The sequence below is a fragment of the Notolepis coatsorum genome, assembly GCF_963971535.1.
Source record: "Notolepis coatsorum genome assembly, chromosome: 20".
Classification (NCBI taxonomy): domain Eukaryota; kingdom Metazoa; phylum Chordata; class Actinopteri; order Aulopiformes; family Paralepididae; genus Notolepis; species Notolepis coatsorum.
The window spans coordinates 34124067-34139580 of NC_140184.1; the positions used below are offsets into that span (position 1 = coordinate 34124067).

The following is a 15514-nucleotide window of genomic DNA, read 5'->3' on the forward strand; positions in this document are numbered from 1 at the left end:
GAACATAATACCGATCATATGCATTTGAATTTTTAAGTGTAGCGTGTGTAGGGACGAAATGCCAATGGATTTAATATAATACACGTATCGGGCTATTACTAGCCTCCCAGGAATTACCCTAAACCGCTCTAAAACCATACTTATATTCACCACGGTATAAAACGGGAATGTATACTCGATGTCAAATGGGCCATAGTATTGCATCCATAGCTATAATATAGAATATAGTTATAGCCCTGCAAACAAGGTGACCGAGCCCATTGGTTTAATGCGTGGCAGCACATAGCCATATCCCGTTCCCAGCGTGGCAGAGAGAGTTAACAACCAAGGTTTTTTTTAAGCTTGTTGAATGGTTTTCCTGGGGTGTGCATCGGAACACTAATGTGTTCCATGTCAAAAAGGACTTGCAGTCCGCTAAACCACCTGCCGCCTACTCAAAACTCCCAGGGCCTCTGGGAGTCTATGGCAAACCTTTGTTGCACATGCATAGGGCACAGTGCCAGCTTGAAAAATTATGCCAAGCTTGCTCTATTTCTGCTGAACAGGTAAGCTCATTCTTGCTCATTTCTCGAAAGTTGCCTACCCCAGCTTTAATGTAATTCTAATTGAGTCATTGTAATAAAAATCTAACAAATTGTTTACGAAACATGAACATCTTTTTGGCATACTTTTAAAAGCCTGTACTTTTCTAGTACAATAAGGTCTGTAATTTACAGTAAAACACTTGCACTTGCACTTCTTTCCAGAATGATCCGTTTCTTGGGGGTCAAGGTTTATATATATTAGTTCCATTGTTCCATTGCAGAAAATACCACACTTTCTGTGGGCGAAGAACTATATCACGTGTTGTTTGTTCTAGGTGTACTGGCATCATGAGAAGTTTTTCGATTCTATTGTGTAGCAACATCAGAAAACAATATCCACAGAAGAAAATTAGGCTACGTAGAATTCAAAGGATTTGATTTCCACCCCCAAATTTCTCACCACAGGGCTTTGGGACTGGGGATTTGCTAATTATTCAGCCTCTGCTTGTTTTCTCCTCAGCGTGCTGTCTGTTTGGCATTCTGTATGAAAAGGACCTTGTTGGTAGAGAAACATGAAGGTTATCTCCCTAGTTGATAACCTGGCGCTTCTCTTGTTATCTTGAGCCAAAATGTCAGTCTGTGACCTGCAGGCTTTGCAACAGTATATTATTTGATGTATATAGAGAAGAGTTGTGTTATTGTAGACCCGATGACTCACTGCATCGCAAGCATTCCATAGTTTTTTGTTTAAAGGGTGTAAATGTCTGTTTTCAAGCCACACAAATGATGTTTTGGTTCATAATCTTGAAGGAAAAGGGATTCAAAGAAGGATTTTTCTAACACTATTGTAATAAACCCTATTGGTGTTTATTGTAGAAATAATGGTATGTCCCGTCTTTGGATCATCATTGAAGTTTACTGAGGAGCATACTGACATTTGTGACTAGGCACAGAGATCAGGGTCTTGTTGAGCAATCTTCCAAAAATGTTTACATGATATGAAAGACTGAAAGTACATGTTCATACCTTCAAAATAAGCCATCACTTCTACAAATCGGGCTGATGCTTTTCTATCTATATCTTATGGTCACCCTACTTGTAGGTCAGGTTGTGGGGGTATAGAGGCATGATCATGATCAGGTTTTTTGGACCCGAGTCACTTTTCTGCACCTACCCCCTGAATTCCTCGCGGTATTATGCGGTAGGTGCTCATTACATTGCAAATCCGTTGTTTACTCCTTCAATTATGGATGGAGCCTGTGATTAATGGAAGGAATTAGGACTGTATCACGTTTAGACATTCAGGGAACATTTACATAATTTCAGCAGATTCTGGAGAAATATGGGCTGTCAAAGACTAGATTAGACACTTTGTGATGAATTGGAAATGTTAAGAGCACAACACTTGACAAGCTGGACCAGTGTCTGAGAGACAGTATTGTGGAAATACCTTCAACTTCATTTATATATAATATATGGTCACTACCATGTCTCAATTGTGGGGACATTTAGCCGCCTCTGCCAGCTACATGCTACTGTATCTTTGGCTAACAGGGTTTGATTGATTGATTGAAAATGTTATTAACAGATTGCAGAATGGGTACAATACAGTACAGCTCAATACTAACAACTGCTAAGAGGATGAAGACCAGAAAAAGACTTTCATCTTGTTTACATAAGGGTCCTCCATTTTCAATTCATCAAGACATTTATGAAATACAAGACATACAAATATACAAATATACAAGGGCTTTTGTTGGTACTGGAGCATTCCCTATATAAATCATATTACTCTATATTGTGACAGATATAACTTGTTCAATTGAGATTAATCTGAATAGGGATGGAGGAAAATTGCTCTCCACAAATATAGAGAGTACACTACAACCTCTCCAGTGGGATTGATGTCACCGATGTCCAAGCCTTCCAGTTGATCAAACTCTATGCACTAAGGTTTCGACCTTCTACCTGTTCAATTGTCTAATTACTGAACAAAAGTATTTGGCATGGCAATATTTGGTATTTGGCTTGATGAAAGATTTACATTTACAGTAAATACCATGTGAATGTTGTTGCCAGTAAGTTGTGGCAAATTATTGGATTTTTGTAAAGAAATAGAGACCGCTTCCCAAAGATTACCAGAAGGAGTTGTTGAAGCAGTTTTCCTGTCTGTTTTGGATCAATTTGCACTGGCATTTGTTTCTATATAAACCCATAATTGATATTAGTTAATTATTGGAAAGAACCTCTGGACCCTATGGTACACAAACAAATGATTGGCCTACACTTAAAGTGCATACGAGTTTATACTGAATTTGGTAGATCTGCCTTTGTCTTCTGTGCTCCTGAACTGTGGACGGCCCTGCAGGGGACATTGAAATGAGGTGCACTAGTGTCCGGGGGTCGATTTAGAGCACTGGTGACGAAGCAAGTCACCACACTAGTTTTTACATTTTATTGGTACCGTTTTATACATTTTTATATATGTTATTCTATCTTCTTTGCACTTTCTATAATATCTGCCCCTCAATGTAATTTTGAGTTTAAATAAAGATTGAATGAATGAAGGAATATTGACATATAGACTGTAGGTTGACAAAGGACTGGCAAAGAATTGCGGATAGAAATAGCAGAGGAAATCTGTGACAGGAATATGTTAATATCTGCTCCCTTAATGCCAAGCACTATTTGATACAGTTTAAAATGTTACATTACTTGAAGGTAAAGCTACATCAAATCTTCACAGGAATGTCACCAATTTGTGAGGAATGTGTCCAAGCAGAGGCAGATTCACTACCTATGCGTTATGCCCTATATTACAAGAATTCTGGGTTCCAATATTTTCATTATTTTCAAGAAGTTTCAAAGTCCCAAAAACCTACAGAACGCACACCATCATCTCCTGTTCTATGGTCTCCTTTGTGTAAAGAAACATATTATCTTGTTCTGGAAAAAGAAAGATGTGCCAACTTTAAAATCCTAGATAACGACACTGACTGACACCCTCTACCTGGAGAGAATCCCACATATCCTTTAATCCATGACAGACTGGGGGAATTTCTTTTGATCCACTTTTTCTCCCATTTTCTATTTTTCTCCCATCCCAATTTTCGTATCATCCAATTCAACCCTCCCCTGTCTCGAACGCTGTTTCTTGCCTCCCACAAGCCGGCTGCAATGTGGACTAAGTCATACATAGCACGAGTCCCCTCCGATACTCGAGGTAACAGCAGTCGCATCTTTTCACCTGCGCAGCGCAATCTTTCAGCGTCAGGGGTCTGCGCTTTGGAGGGGCGCCGCCCCCATCGCTTCCTGATTCTACTGCGCAGGCGCACCAACCAACCTGTAGGAGTCGCTGTCTACAACGCCCGATCCCCACCCATCAGTTTCCCACCCCCTAATACTGCCAATGTGTATTAGTACGGACGACCAGCTAAACTGAAAGCAATGTGGAGCGCTGGGCTTGAACAGGCGAACCCAGCATCTCCAGTATTCGTGGTGAGCGCCTTGCCCACTGCACCACTGGAGGAATTTAAAAGGATTTTGAGACCAATGATTTCCTCTATGGAAGGGACGGACAGTTAATATGTACTACACAAACAGTAGTCTTTATCACCCCTAGGTGGCACTGTTCAGGGATGGGAAGGGGGAGGGGTAAACTACTTACACATTAATCAAGTTACTTGATCTGTGAGCTCCATGGTGTTTATTTAAAAAATATATATATTTTGTATATACTTTGTTTGTTTGCTTTTTGTTGTTCAATATCTGAAATTAAGCATGATATTTACTTCATATAAGTCTGTATTCATGTTGTACACACATTATATTAATACAGCAAACAACATAAAAGGCCCTGATTCTAAGATCATGAAGTACCTGCACTGGTTTAATATACTGTAGAAATTATATAATGATGACTGGTTGTTCTAGTAAACCACCATTTCCTGGTTTCAACTAGCACAAAATAGTTGTATACAGTTCCTCTATGATCGAGAAGAACCAATCTTATTGTGTTTCACAGTAAAATGATAAAATTAGCTCATTCTAATTGCTAAGCCAGCAGGAACAGCAGAGGTCTGAGATCCTCTAATCACTTGGTAGCCTCTGTCATTTTCCTCTCCTAATTTATAGGATTACTTGATACAGTTTGTTCTGTAGTTATTGTGAACATTGTCAAAAAGAAAGTGTTGTTAATGAATGTGCGCTGTGTGTTACAGAATGTGGGCTGTGACCATGTGATTGACTCGGATGCTGTGGAAGATCGCTGTGGGGTGTGCCATGGTAATGGTTCCACATGTGAAACTGTCAAGAAGACCTTTGAGGAGAGCGAAGGCCTTGGTATGATGACATTCATTCACTTTATTTCAAAGCGTTCCCTCATTCACAGCAACGATGAGTGACATATGACATAACACAATAAACATTTTAATAAACAACAAATCAGTTAAAATAGTCACAAGTTGACACACAGTGATTGGAAATCATTCTCTTAAAGTCTGAAGAACCTCCAACTTTAGAATGAGTCAGAGGTCATTCCATCAATAGAAAAAGCTGATCGTCATGTTCAGAGCTCATGCTCAAGCGAACCAGCCAGTTGCTAGCACAGGCCAAATAGCTACCAAAATTATATTCTAACAACGTTGAGATACAGTATAAGGACGTAGCTTACATTTTCCATAATTTTTACATAAAAGTCATGCAAACAGCCTTCTTCCACCTGAGAAACGCAACCAGATGTTGAGAAACAAATTCATGCTTTTGTTACTAGTAGGTTACAGTAGATTACTGTAATGCATTATTCACAGGTCTCCTAAAAAAGTCTATAAAGAAATTAGAACTCATCCAGAATTCTACCGCTAGGCTTTTAACTAAGACAAAAAAGAGAGCATATCACTCCTGTTTTAGCCGATTTACATTGGCTTCCTGTTTCCTTTAGAATTGATTACTTACAAAGCTCTTAACTCATTCAGCGCCAGGGGTCGCTGTTCACCTTCTGGGTAGAACGCCATCGCTGTAAGTCAATGGGGAGACTGCGAAACTTGCGAGTGCTTAAAATATATGAAATATTATAGCTATGGATCTAATAACACTGTCGATTGTCAGTGAGTTGCTTCTGGTCAACATGCAAAAAACTGATTGTTTTTTTCATCCGTACATTTCCGTTTTATACCGTTTTGAATATGAGTATAGTTTGGGTGATTCTTAGTACGTAATCCCAGGAAAATATGCGATAATAGCCCTTTAGTGAAATCCAGTTATCACATTGTAATTTTTGCCTGATTATCGAATCTTCCTGAAATCAACGCTAGATTATCGTTATTATCCTTCCTCATGCACCCATGAAATGGGGCTTTGACCGGCGCGCCCCCCCCCCCTCCGTTTTTTTGTATTGTTGTATGCATGGTCTGTCTGTTTTCTATCTGCTTGGTTGGACTGCCTGTATTTTTTCAGTTTTTTTTCGTATTGTTCCTGTCTTTTTTTTTTATCTTTTCTCTCCCGGAATGCGCCCCGGGCCGATGTAACTATTGGTTGAGGGGCGCAATATAAATAAATGTATCATATCATATCATATCAATACATGAGCGCAGAGAATTGGAGATTTTGTTTTCATTTAAATTCACTCCACTCCAAATCTTAGTTGGGTTTGAATAAGTACTAGCAATTAAATCCAAGTAGTAGTCAGATTTAGCTTTTCCCACAGCTGCAGTGGATATTTCAGAGCTTTAAAAGAGAGCCAATGTTGAGGGTCACCTGATTGCCTTGCACGAGACCAGGCAACATTCCTCAAAGTGACACAAAGTGTCTCAAGTGATTTATGATCAACAATCCCCTATATTTATTTACAATGCAGATTAGTCTTCTGCATGATATCACTAGCCTTGGACCACATACTTTAATAGTTGAAGAGTGACACAAACCTGGAGTGCTGCTTGGTTAAAACTATTATAAGATTAAATATAGGCATTAATTGGTCAGTAATATTTTAACCCTGCACTGAAGAACCATCTACTGTAAATCCATTTTTAAATAATTTGTATGTATTTGCAATTGTGAAATTATTCTAAATCACTTGGAGTGTGAATGTGTGAGAACTGGGGTCTGGAGCACAGCCCAATTGCTGAACACACGAGAGGAGATAGGAGCGCTTTCAAGGGTGTTTAATTGTCAAATGAGCAACACAGGAATTGGGGGGAATAGAACGGGTTATGTTCTGTCTTGTGGCTGCCGTGGCGGCAGCGAGCGAGCAAGCGGTCCTTGTGCTTGTCTTGGAAGCTGCTGGGCTGCAGCGGGAGAACAAGTGTTCCTTTTCGGGGACAGGAGACGTCTTTCGTAGCTAGTGCTTTGCAAGAGGTGGGTAATTGGTTCCATAGAATTCCTGCCATATACAAAAACTTGTTTTGCCCCATAGAACTCTTGAACCTGAGTTGAACCTGAGCTAAACCTCTTTAGCTTGTTAAAAACATTGTACATCGGATGATCCTCATTTTGCACAACACTCCTGAGCTTCCTACCCATTCTTTGCTCCATGATCCTTCCTGATTGGCTTATTGATCTGTCCTCTGAGCTTAAACCGTACCGCCAATTGACAACGGCATAAAATAGACACTTAATGCTTTGATAAAACACATGCAGGAGTGACCTGCTGACATCTGGAGACTGGAGTTCCTGAGGAAAACCAGCCTGGACTGGGCCCTTTTAAAGACGGCACTAGTGTTCTCTTTCTAGTCCAATCTGTTAACCACATGAACGCTGAGGTACTTGTCAGAGGGAACCACCTCAACGGCCTCCTCTTTAATGATGACAGGGGTCACCGCAGCCTTTCTAAAATCAATAATAAGCTCCTTGCTTTTACTTATGTTTGACCACACAGGCAATCGTTTTGTCAACCCTATTGGGGAATATAAATTAAATTAGAGTAGAATTAGAACAATCTTTCAAATTTGGTCTAGTGGGTTCTGTTATCAGCTGAAGTAAATTGATGCTACCAACAAACCTCCTTAAGATAATTGGATGTATCATTAAGCCAGTTCAGGTTAAAGTCATCCATATCAGCTCAACTTCGGAATACTGAGAAAGTAGGTCTGCTATTGCATCAATGGAACCCATGTCTGCCATATTTTCCTAGACGTCGGAATTACAGACTCTATCTTTAATATTATATGCATTGTATATATTTGCATTGCAGCAAGGTGTCGATACCATACAGAGCAGCAATGTAACTTACTTCCATACTTACTTCCAAGGTTATGTGGACATCGGGCTGATTCCAGAAGGAGCGTGGGACATCCGCATCGAGGAGGTGGCTGAGGCTGGGAATTACTTGGCACTGCGAAGTGACAACCCAGACAAGTATTTCCTGAATGGTGGTTGGACTATCCAATGGAATGGAGATTACAAGGCAGCTGGGACAGTATTCACCTATGAGAGGACAGGTCACCTGGAGAATGTGACTTCACCTGGCCCTACCATGGAACCTGTGTGGATTCAGGTAGGATTCAGGCGTGTGTGCGTGCGTGTGTGGTGTGTGTGGGATTATTTAGTTTCACCAAATGAACTAAATTCTGTGAAAACACAGGTCCCAATGCGAAATGCCTCTATGACCGGCAATGTAACTAACTCATTCAGTCAGTCATTAATTTATTCACTCACTCTTAGCCGCTCTGCCCCCTAGTGGCATCCCACAAGTATCAGCTTGCCATCATGACAACAACAATCACCATGTGCAACACTATAATAATGAAACAGAATACCGTACACAAATCAACCACACAATCACCTGGTGCACAGACAATAACCTCCTCCTCAACTCATCAAAAACCCAAGAACTCATCATCGACTTCAGACGCCAGCCAAACCCCAAAACCCCCATATCCATCTCTCGAATCACTCCACCGCCAAAGCACAATTAGAAGAGCTAGGAAAATGATCTCTGACCCCACATCTTCCAGCTGCTGCTCTCCGGGAGGCGCTACAGATCCCTGACCACCAAAACATCCCGCTTCAAAAACAGCTTCTTCCCCACTGCCATACGGACACTGAACTCCCTGTAGCACCCCCCCCCCCCCCTACCTCTGTTGCTATGGACTTGATTTGATATTGAGGTCTTGTAACTGTGTATTTATGTAGTATGTAGTATGTATGTAATGTAAGTGATGTTATATGTTCTATGTTGGAACTATATGCTGTAACATGCTGCACTGAAACCAAATTCCACCAGCCTGGCTGGGTGGTCATTAAATATAATTGAATTGAATTGACAGGCCACCCAGAGCGAACCATCTCAAGACCAGGTATGAAACCTCCTGGTAGAAAATCATTACATTCGATAGAACACCATTACATTTTACTGACATTCTGAGCCGTATTTATTGATCTAGGTTCAGCCTCTCACTCACTGCCCTGAAATGTGTTTCTCCATTTGGTCAACATCAGCTCTGACGCACAATGTTACTGTACTGTACATCACGTGCGGACACTAAAGCAAATAACGAGGGCAATGACTTCCGGTCGGGGGGGGTTTCAAAATAAAAGAGCAACGTCTATAGCAGCGGAAATATGTTTATTTTGTACATTATCTAACGTTACAACTAACCTAAAGTTAGTTTAGGTTAGTTGTAATGTTAGATAATGTACAAAATAAACGTTCATTTTGTACATGTACATTATCTAACGTTACAACTAACCTAAAGTTAGTTTAGGTTAGTTGTAACGTTAGATAATGTACAAAATAAACGTATTTCCGCTGCTATAGACGTCGCTCTTTTATTTTGAAACCCCCCCGACCAGAAGTCATTGCCCTCGTTATTTGCTTTAGTGTCCGTCCGGTTCTGTGTTTGTTGGTTAGCTCCGTTAGCTAGCAGCATATCAAGATCAGCCATGGGAATACTGTTTTCTAAATTGGGGAGGCTTTTAATCGTCAAGGTAAGAGGATTTTAAGTCATGGTATCCATAAACTTCAATCGGTTCGGATCCTTTGAATAAAATGAGAATGTAAACAAACACGGCGTCACGTTGAAATCACTGACTGCGCCCCGAGAGGAGTGGTTCGGCAATAAATAGTTCAGAGTATTTGTCGAACTCAATCGTTTTTTATTTCTCCACGTGGTAAATACACAGGTCACAACATGTTTACAGGAACGTTTTGGAGTTGTATTTGGAGTGTATTTCGTGACTGTAGGGCACTGTAGGGAACATCAGGGTACAAGTCTGACCCACTTCCAGTGATGAAGCTAAGCTACGCTAACGGAGCGGCTGTTCCCTAAGCCTAATGCACGCACAGAGAAGAAAAAAGTATGTATCTTCTTGTCTAATTCACAGGGTAGATGGCAAATAAGCAAATTTCCCAAAATGTTGGAGTTTTCCTTTATCATAAATCGATCAATAGAGACCATATTAGATCCCCAATTATCATATCATGGTGTATCATTGGGAAGCCACACTCATTGGCTACAACCCTGTGCAAAGTTTTTCGAGATCGCCAAATGATTGACGGAGCTAGAGCCCCGGGAGTCGGGGGTGGTAATGTGTACTTTTGCATACTTTGGGGCACGCCTCACATATCGGCATGTAACTCGAGAACCGCTGAACGGATTTTGTCACCTGAAAGGGCAATCGACAGGCAACAAATAGGGCTTTAATTCTATCTATATATTGTATTAAAAGAAATGCACACCGAGCCACTAGAGGTCGGCAAAGAATCGTCCACATGTGGGCCCTTGGATGTTAAGAGGTTAATGTTTTTAAATATTTTTTTTGTAGCCAAGAGTAAAGACCATAACCCTATCGAAAACAGTAGTCAAAGTGTATATTTTCATTTTTACCAATGTTTTATACAATTTATCGGAAATACGAATTTATCGGAAAATGCTAATTATCGTAAAAACCACAAGGAAATGACTAAATCCAGATTCAACCCTGCCATTGGAAAGAGGAGCATTTTCCCTATCCATAGACGGGGCATGAAATTAGAGCCCGCCACTGGCCATTGGCGGGCTGATTTTAGGTTTGGCGAGTGAGACTGAGAGGTCTGTCCGCCATGTGGCGGGCAACCAAATAGTAATGTAAAATTATTAAAACTGCAGTGTCTTTTGGTCTTATGACAGGCCTAATTTGTGGCTTGTTTACCGATGTCACATCCACTACTCTTCTGTCCTGACTGCCCGTGGTGCCTGCTTGCACTGTAGGGAGCTAACGTTAGCTTAATAACTTTAAATGGGTTACAAATAATGTGGAACTATGGAAAGAGTAAGCCGACCGCTAAAAAGAAAACCCACCGCGGCAGCGAGAGCGGGACCACCTAACAAAAGAACGTTTCGCATAGCTTTTCCTATCATTTCATTATAGACACAGACAGACCACAGACCATGAGCTGACTAAGCTAAGCTAATTAGCGTTAGCTGCTAACCCTGGAAACGCTCAAAGCACCGTCAGTGAGTCCACAAAACCAGTTCCATTAGTGAGGAAAGGGGTTATATTAACGAGGCTTGACAACAGGGGTTCAAAGATAACTTCACATTTATTGGCTATTGGTTTCTTTATATCGCTTCATGCATCGGGCATCCAGGTTCCGTGTTGACATCCTGACAGTCTAGTAGTGTGTGTGACATCATCAACTGTCTACGGCAACTCAGAGGGGGGCTCGCTCGCTCGCTCTCTCTCTCTCTCTCTCTCTCACTCTCACTCTCACTCTCTCTCTCTCTCTCTTGCTCACTCTCTCTCTCTCTCTCTCTCTCTCTCTCTCTCTCTCTCTCTCTCTCTCTCTATGTTCAATATGATTTAAAGCCAAACGTTACACTATAAATACTAACTGGATAGTTGATGACCATTTCATTTCATTATCTGAAATATTCTAAAATCATTAAGTCTGCTATAAGCCATTATCCCTTTGTGTGTGATTATTATTTTCTCACAGTCAAAGTCAAAAAGAAAAACAGAAACAACACGTTTGTCATCGGTAGTAAATGAATGAGATTGTGGACTCTGATGAGGACATGATTGAGGAGGTTTAAGTTAGGTTTATAAAACCTTCACATTTGGGTAGAGTGAGGAGTCTGATGATGTTGAATTGATACTGGTACCTCTGGCAGTCTGTGGAAAACCTTTGTTGCCGTGGTGACAGGTTTGAAAAGTGATGCAGAGCTTGCTCTATTTCAGCTGGACATGTAAGGTTACTCCTGCTCATTCCCCTGAAATGGTCTACCCCACCTTTAAGCACTGCCTCTGGCAGTCAGGAAGAATGAGAACGAACCGTATATAAGATTCTAATATCTATCTATATTAGGGCTGACCCCTATTAGGCGATTAGTCGACTAATCGGTCGAAAGGAGCCGTAGTCGACTGGCCAACCTCTTAGTCGAATGGAACTAACTGGAACTAACCCTTCTTCCTATATATATATATATATATATATATATATATATATATATATATATATATATATATATAAAAAATATTATTATTATATATTTTTTTTGACCAATAGTCGACTAACGGCAAATTTTGGCCAATCATAGTCGACCATCCAAATCCTTAGTCGGGGACAGCCCTAATCTATATATAATGTATTTTCTTTTATAAAGACCATTCACTCTTTGAATGTAAAACCATTTGCATTACCACATAGAAGCTTACAATAGAAAAGCCAAATTATCTGAATCATAAATTACTGGAACTAACCCTTCTTCCTTTTTAATCAGTTATAGACAATGTGCTGGTATTGTCACATGCTTTGAATGCGGCAGCCTCTGTTGTGACCACATGAAAGTGTTGGCAGGCATCATTAGTGATGATGAAGGGGAGGCAGCAGAGGGCCATGTCCCGGGATGGGGGTGTGGGGGGGCAGTGGACCCTATTAACGGTTCCTTTCCCCAGTGGGAATCTGTAGCCCCTTCACACACACACACACACACACACACACACACACACACACACACACACACACACACACACACACACACACACACACACACACACACACACACACACACACTAATCAGAAAGGGCACACATAGAAAGACACACACATGCCTCAAATAAGTCCATTCTATCTTTCTTTGACACAGACACACTTTATACACAGACACACTGCTGCAATAAGAGGTAGGGCTGCGTATTAGTCTGGAATGCCTGCTGTAACATAGACACAACAATAGCTCTATTGGAACAGGAATTGTGACTCTTTTCACCCTTTTATTTGTCTCTGGCATTGCCTGGAGCTGATTCATAGGCCTTTTTTGGTACTGTCATCATAATGCAGATGCACAAGCAGACAACACTGATTTTCTACTAGTGGAACTTAAAACATGTATTGCAATCAGGAAAATCAACTCACTTAAACACAAACACCTGGTTAGCCACCCAGCATACGAGGAAGGACCGCATTAATGCCACCATTGAATGGTAATGGTGATTATTCATTATTCATAAATGAATGGGAATTTGGGACCCTGAATGGGGCCACTGTAAAAATGACTTTTAAAGAGAAACATACTCAAAACCAAACTTCTTCTTTGCTTTGAGTACTCTGTGGAGTAGTTTACAGAGTTTATTTCAGGGCTTGTACAGACTGAAGTTGTTGGTAATCCTTTTTTTTTTTATCCACTTTTTCTCCCATTTTTCTATATTTTCTCCCATCCCAATTTCGTATCATCCAATTCAACCCTCCCCTGTCACGAACGCTGTTTCTTGCCTCCCACAAGCCGGCTGCAATGTGGACTAAGTCATACATAGCACAAGTCCCCTCCGGTACTTGAGGTAACAGCAGTCGCATCTTTTCACCTGCGCAGCTCGATCTCTCAGTGTCGAGGAGTAACGCGTGGGAGGCTCACGCTGCCCCCGACACTTCCTGATTCTACTGCGCAGGCGCACCAACCGACTTGTAGGAGTCGCTTGTCCCCACCCTTCAGTTTTCCCTCCCCGTAATACGGCCAATGTGTATTACTGCGGACGACCAGCTAAACTGAAAACAATGTGGAGAGCTGGATTCGAACACGCGAATCCTAGCGTCTCCACACTGGTGGCGAGTGCCTTGCCCACTACACCACCTAGCCGCCCTAAGTTGTTGGTAATCCTATCCATGCATAGCATGTGAAGTCATATGTATGTCTGTCACACTGTTTATGTTGTTAAGTCGTTTTATGCCGCTCAGACTGCATTTCCGCTCAGAGCAGGCCCCTGGAAGTGCTACTTGCAGCGTTCTCGAAAACCACTCATCTGATGGACTTCACACTCAACACTACAATCCTTTTTTTTTTTTTTTTTTTTTTTCTATTTTTTTATCCACTTTTTCTCCTTATTTTTTTTCAATTTTTCCCTCATCCCAATTTCGTATCGCCAATTCTCCCCTTCAATTCTCCCCTCCCCTGTCTTGAACGTTGCTAGACTATGCCTCCCACTGGTCGGCTGTAGTGAGGATAGAAGCCTTGTATCACGTGTCCCCTCTGGTACACGAGGAGGCAGCCTGTTGCATCTTTTCACCAGACAGCGCAGACTCTCAGTGGCGAGGAGTAACGCATGGGAGGCTCACGCTGCCCCCGATACTTCCTGTCTCTGCTGAACAGGCGTCACCAAACCGACCTGTAGGAGTCACTGTCCACAACGTCCAATCCCCACCCATCGACTTTCCACCCGCTACCTCTGCCAATTGAGATAGTATGACGACTGGCCCAAGCCTCAGGCAACACTGACTCGGGGAGTCGAGACCGGAGTCTCTTGCATTGGTGACAAGCGCAATCTCCGCTACGCCACCCAGCCGCCTTAACACTGCACTCCCTTGAGTCCTCAGCAATAGTGTGAACTTGGTCAGACTATCAGCTAGCACACACACACACACACATACACACAGCTTTTTGTTCTGTTAAATGACCATACCAGTATAGTAATAAACCTACCTTAAATGTTAAAGGATCATACCAGTATGGTAATAAACCTACCTTCTAAATGTTAACTCATTGACCGCCACGCCTATATGACCAAATTAGGGCTAGCACGCCAGCGCTTTAATCAATGGGAGGACGGGGAAATTTGCGAGTACTTAAAGATATATATTAAATTATGGCTATGGGTCTAATACACCCGTCGCTTATCAATGACTTGCTTGCAGTCAACATGTACGAAACGGATTGTTTTTTCATCGGTACATTTCCATTTTATACCGTTTTGAATACGAGTATAGTTTTGGAGATTTCTAGTAATTACAGAGAAAGACGCAATAATATCCCTTTAGTGGAATACACAAAACACGTTGTCATTTTTCGGCTGATTTATGAATAGTTTTCAAATAAACGCTAGATTATCGATAGTATATGTGTCCTTATGCAGGATACAAAAGCGGGCTGAAAAATCGCTTATCCGTGCCTTGCTCAGCGCCAACGGCACGCACACACACACAGACACGTTGTGATTGCTATGAAAAAAACATCTGATTAACCCAAGACTGGTAACCTCACATCAGATGTTCTGCAAAAAGATTAATCCAATTCCTGATCGCCATTCCAAATATCGATTGCGTCCATTGATCCAACGTTATAGTCTCTAAAACACATAATCCACGCTGCTCCCAGTCCCCCCAGTCAACGTGGTACAACGATACTGCATGCCCGAGAAGCAAAACCCGGACCGGACTTTTTTTCTTGATGCACATCCCCAGCCAATCCAATCCAATGATGTGCAATACCATACGGGAGACGATATGCGGCGGTATTTGCCCTTTTGCGAGCTCAGACCCATTCCCAATGATAACATCAAGTTGGATGGATGAAAATGAATGGATATCGCAAATAAAAGAAATAACGATTAAAACCCGACTATCGTCGTGATTTGCACTCAAGCGTCGGCGAGTTAACCCGACTATCATCGTGACTGGTGTCCAATGAGTTAAAGAACTATACCAGTATAGTGATAAACCTACCTTAAATGTTAAAGGTAGGGCTGTCAGTTTATCACGTTAATTAGATTAATTAATTACACAGCAAATGATCGCGTTATGA

At 41.5% G+C, this 15514-nt stretch overlaps 1 protein-coding gene across 1 annotated transcript in view; it reads left to right on the plus strand.

Annotated features, from left to right (window-relative positions):
- Positions 1-15514, plus strand: part of adamts7 (a disintegrin-like and metallopeptidase (reprolysin type) with thrombospondin type 1 motif, 7) — a 447398-nt gene that overhangs the window by 266773 nt on the left and 165111 nt on the right. Inside the window, exons 14-15 of the mRNA XM_084337494.1 lie at positions 4745-4865; positions 7772-8016. Coding sequence (XP_084193620.1) covers positions 4745-4865; positions 7772-8016 — 366 coding nt within the window. The remainder of the gene's footprint in view (positions 1-4744; positions 4866-7771; positions 8017-15514) is intronic.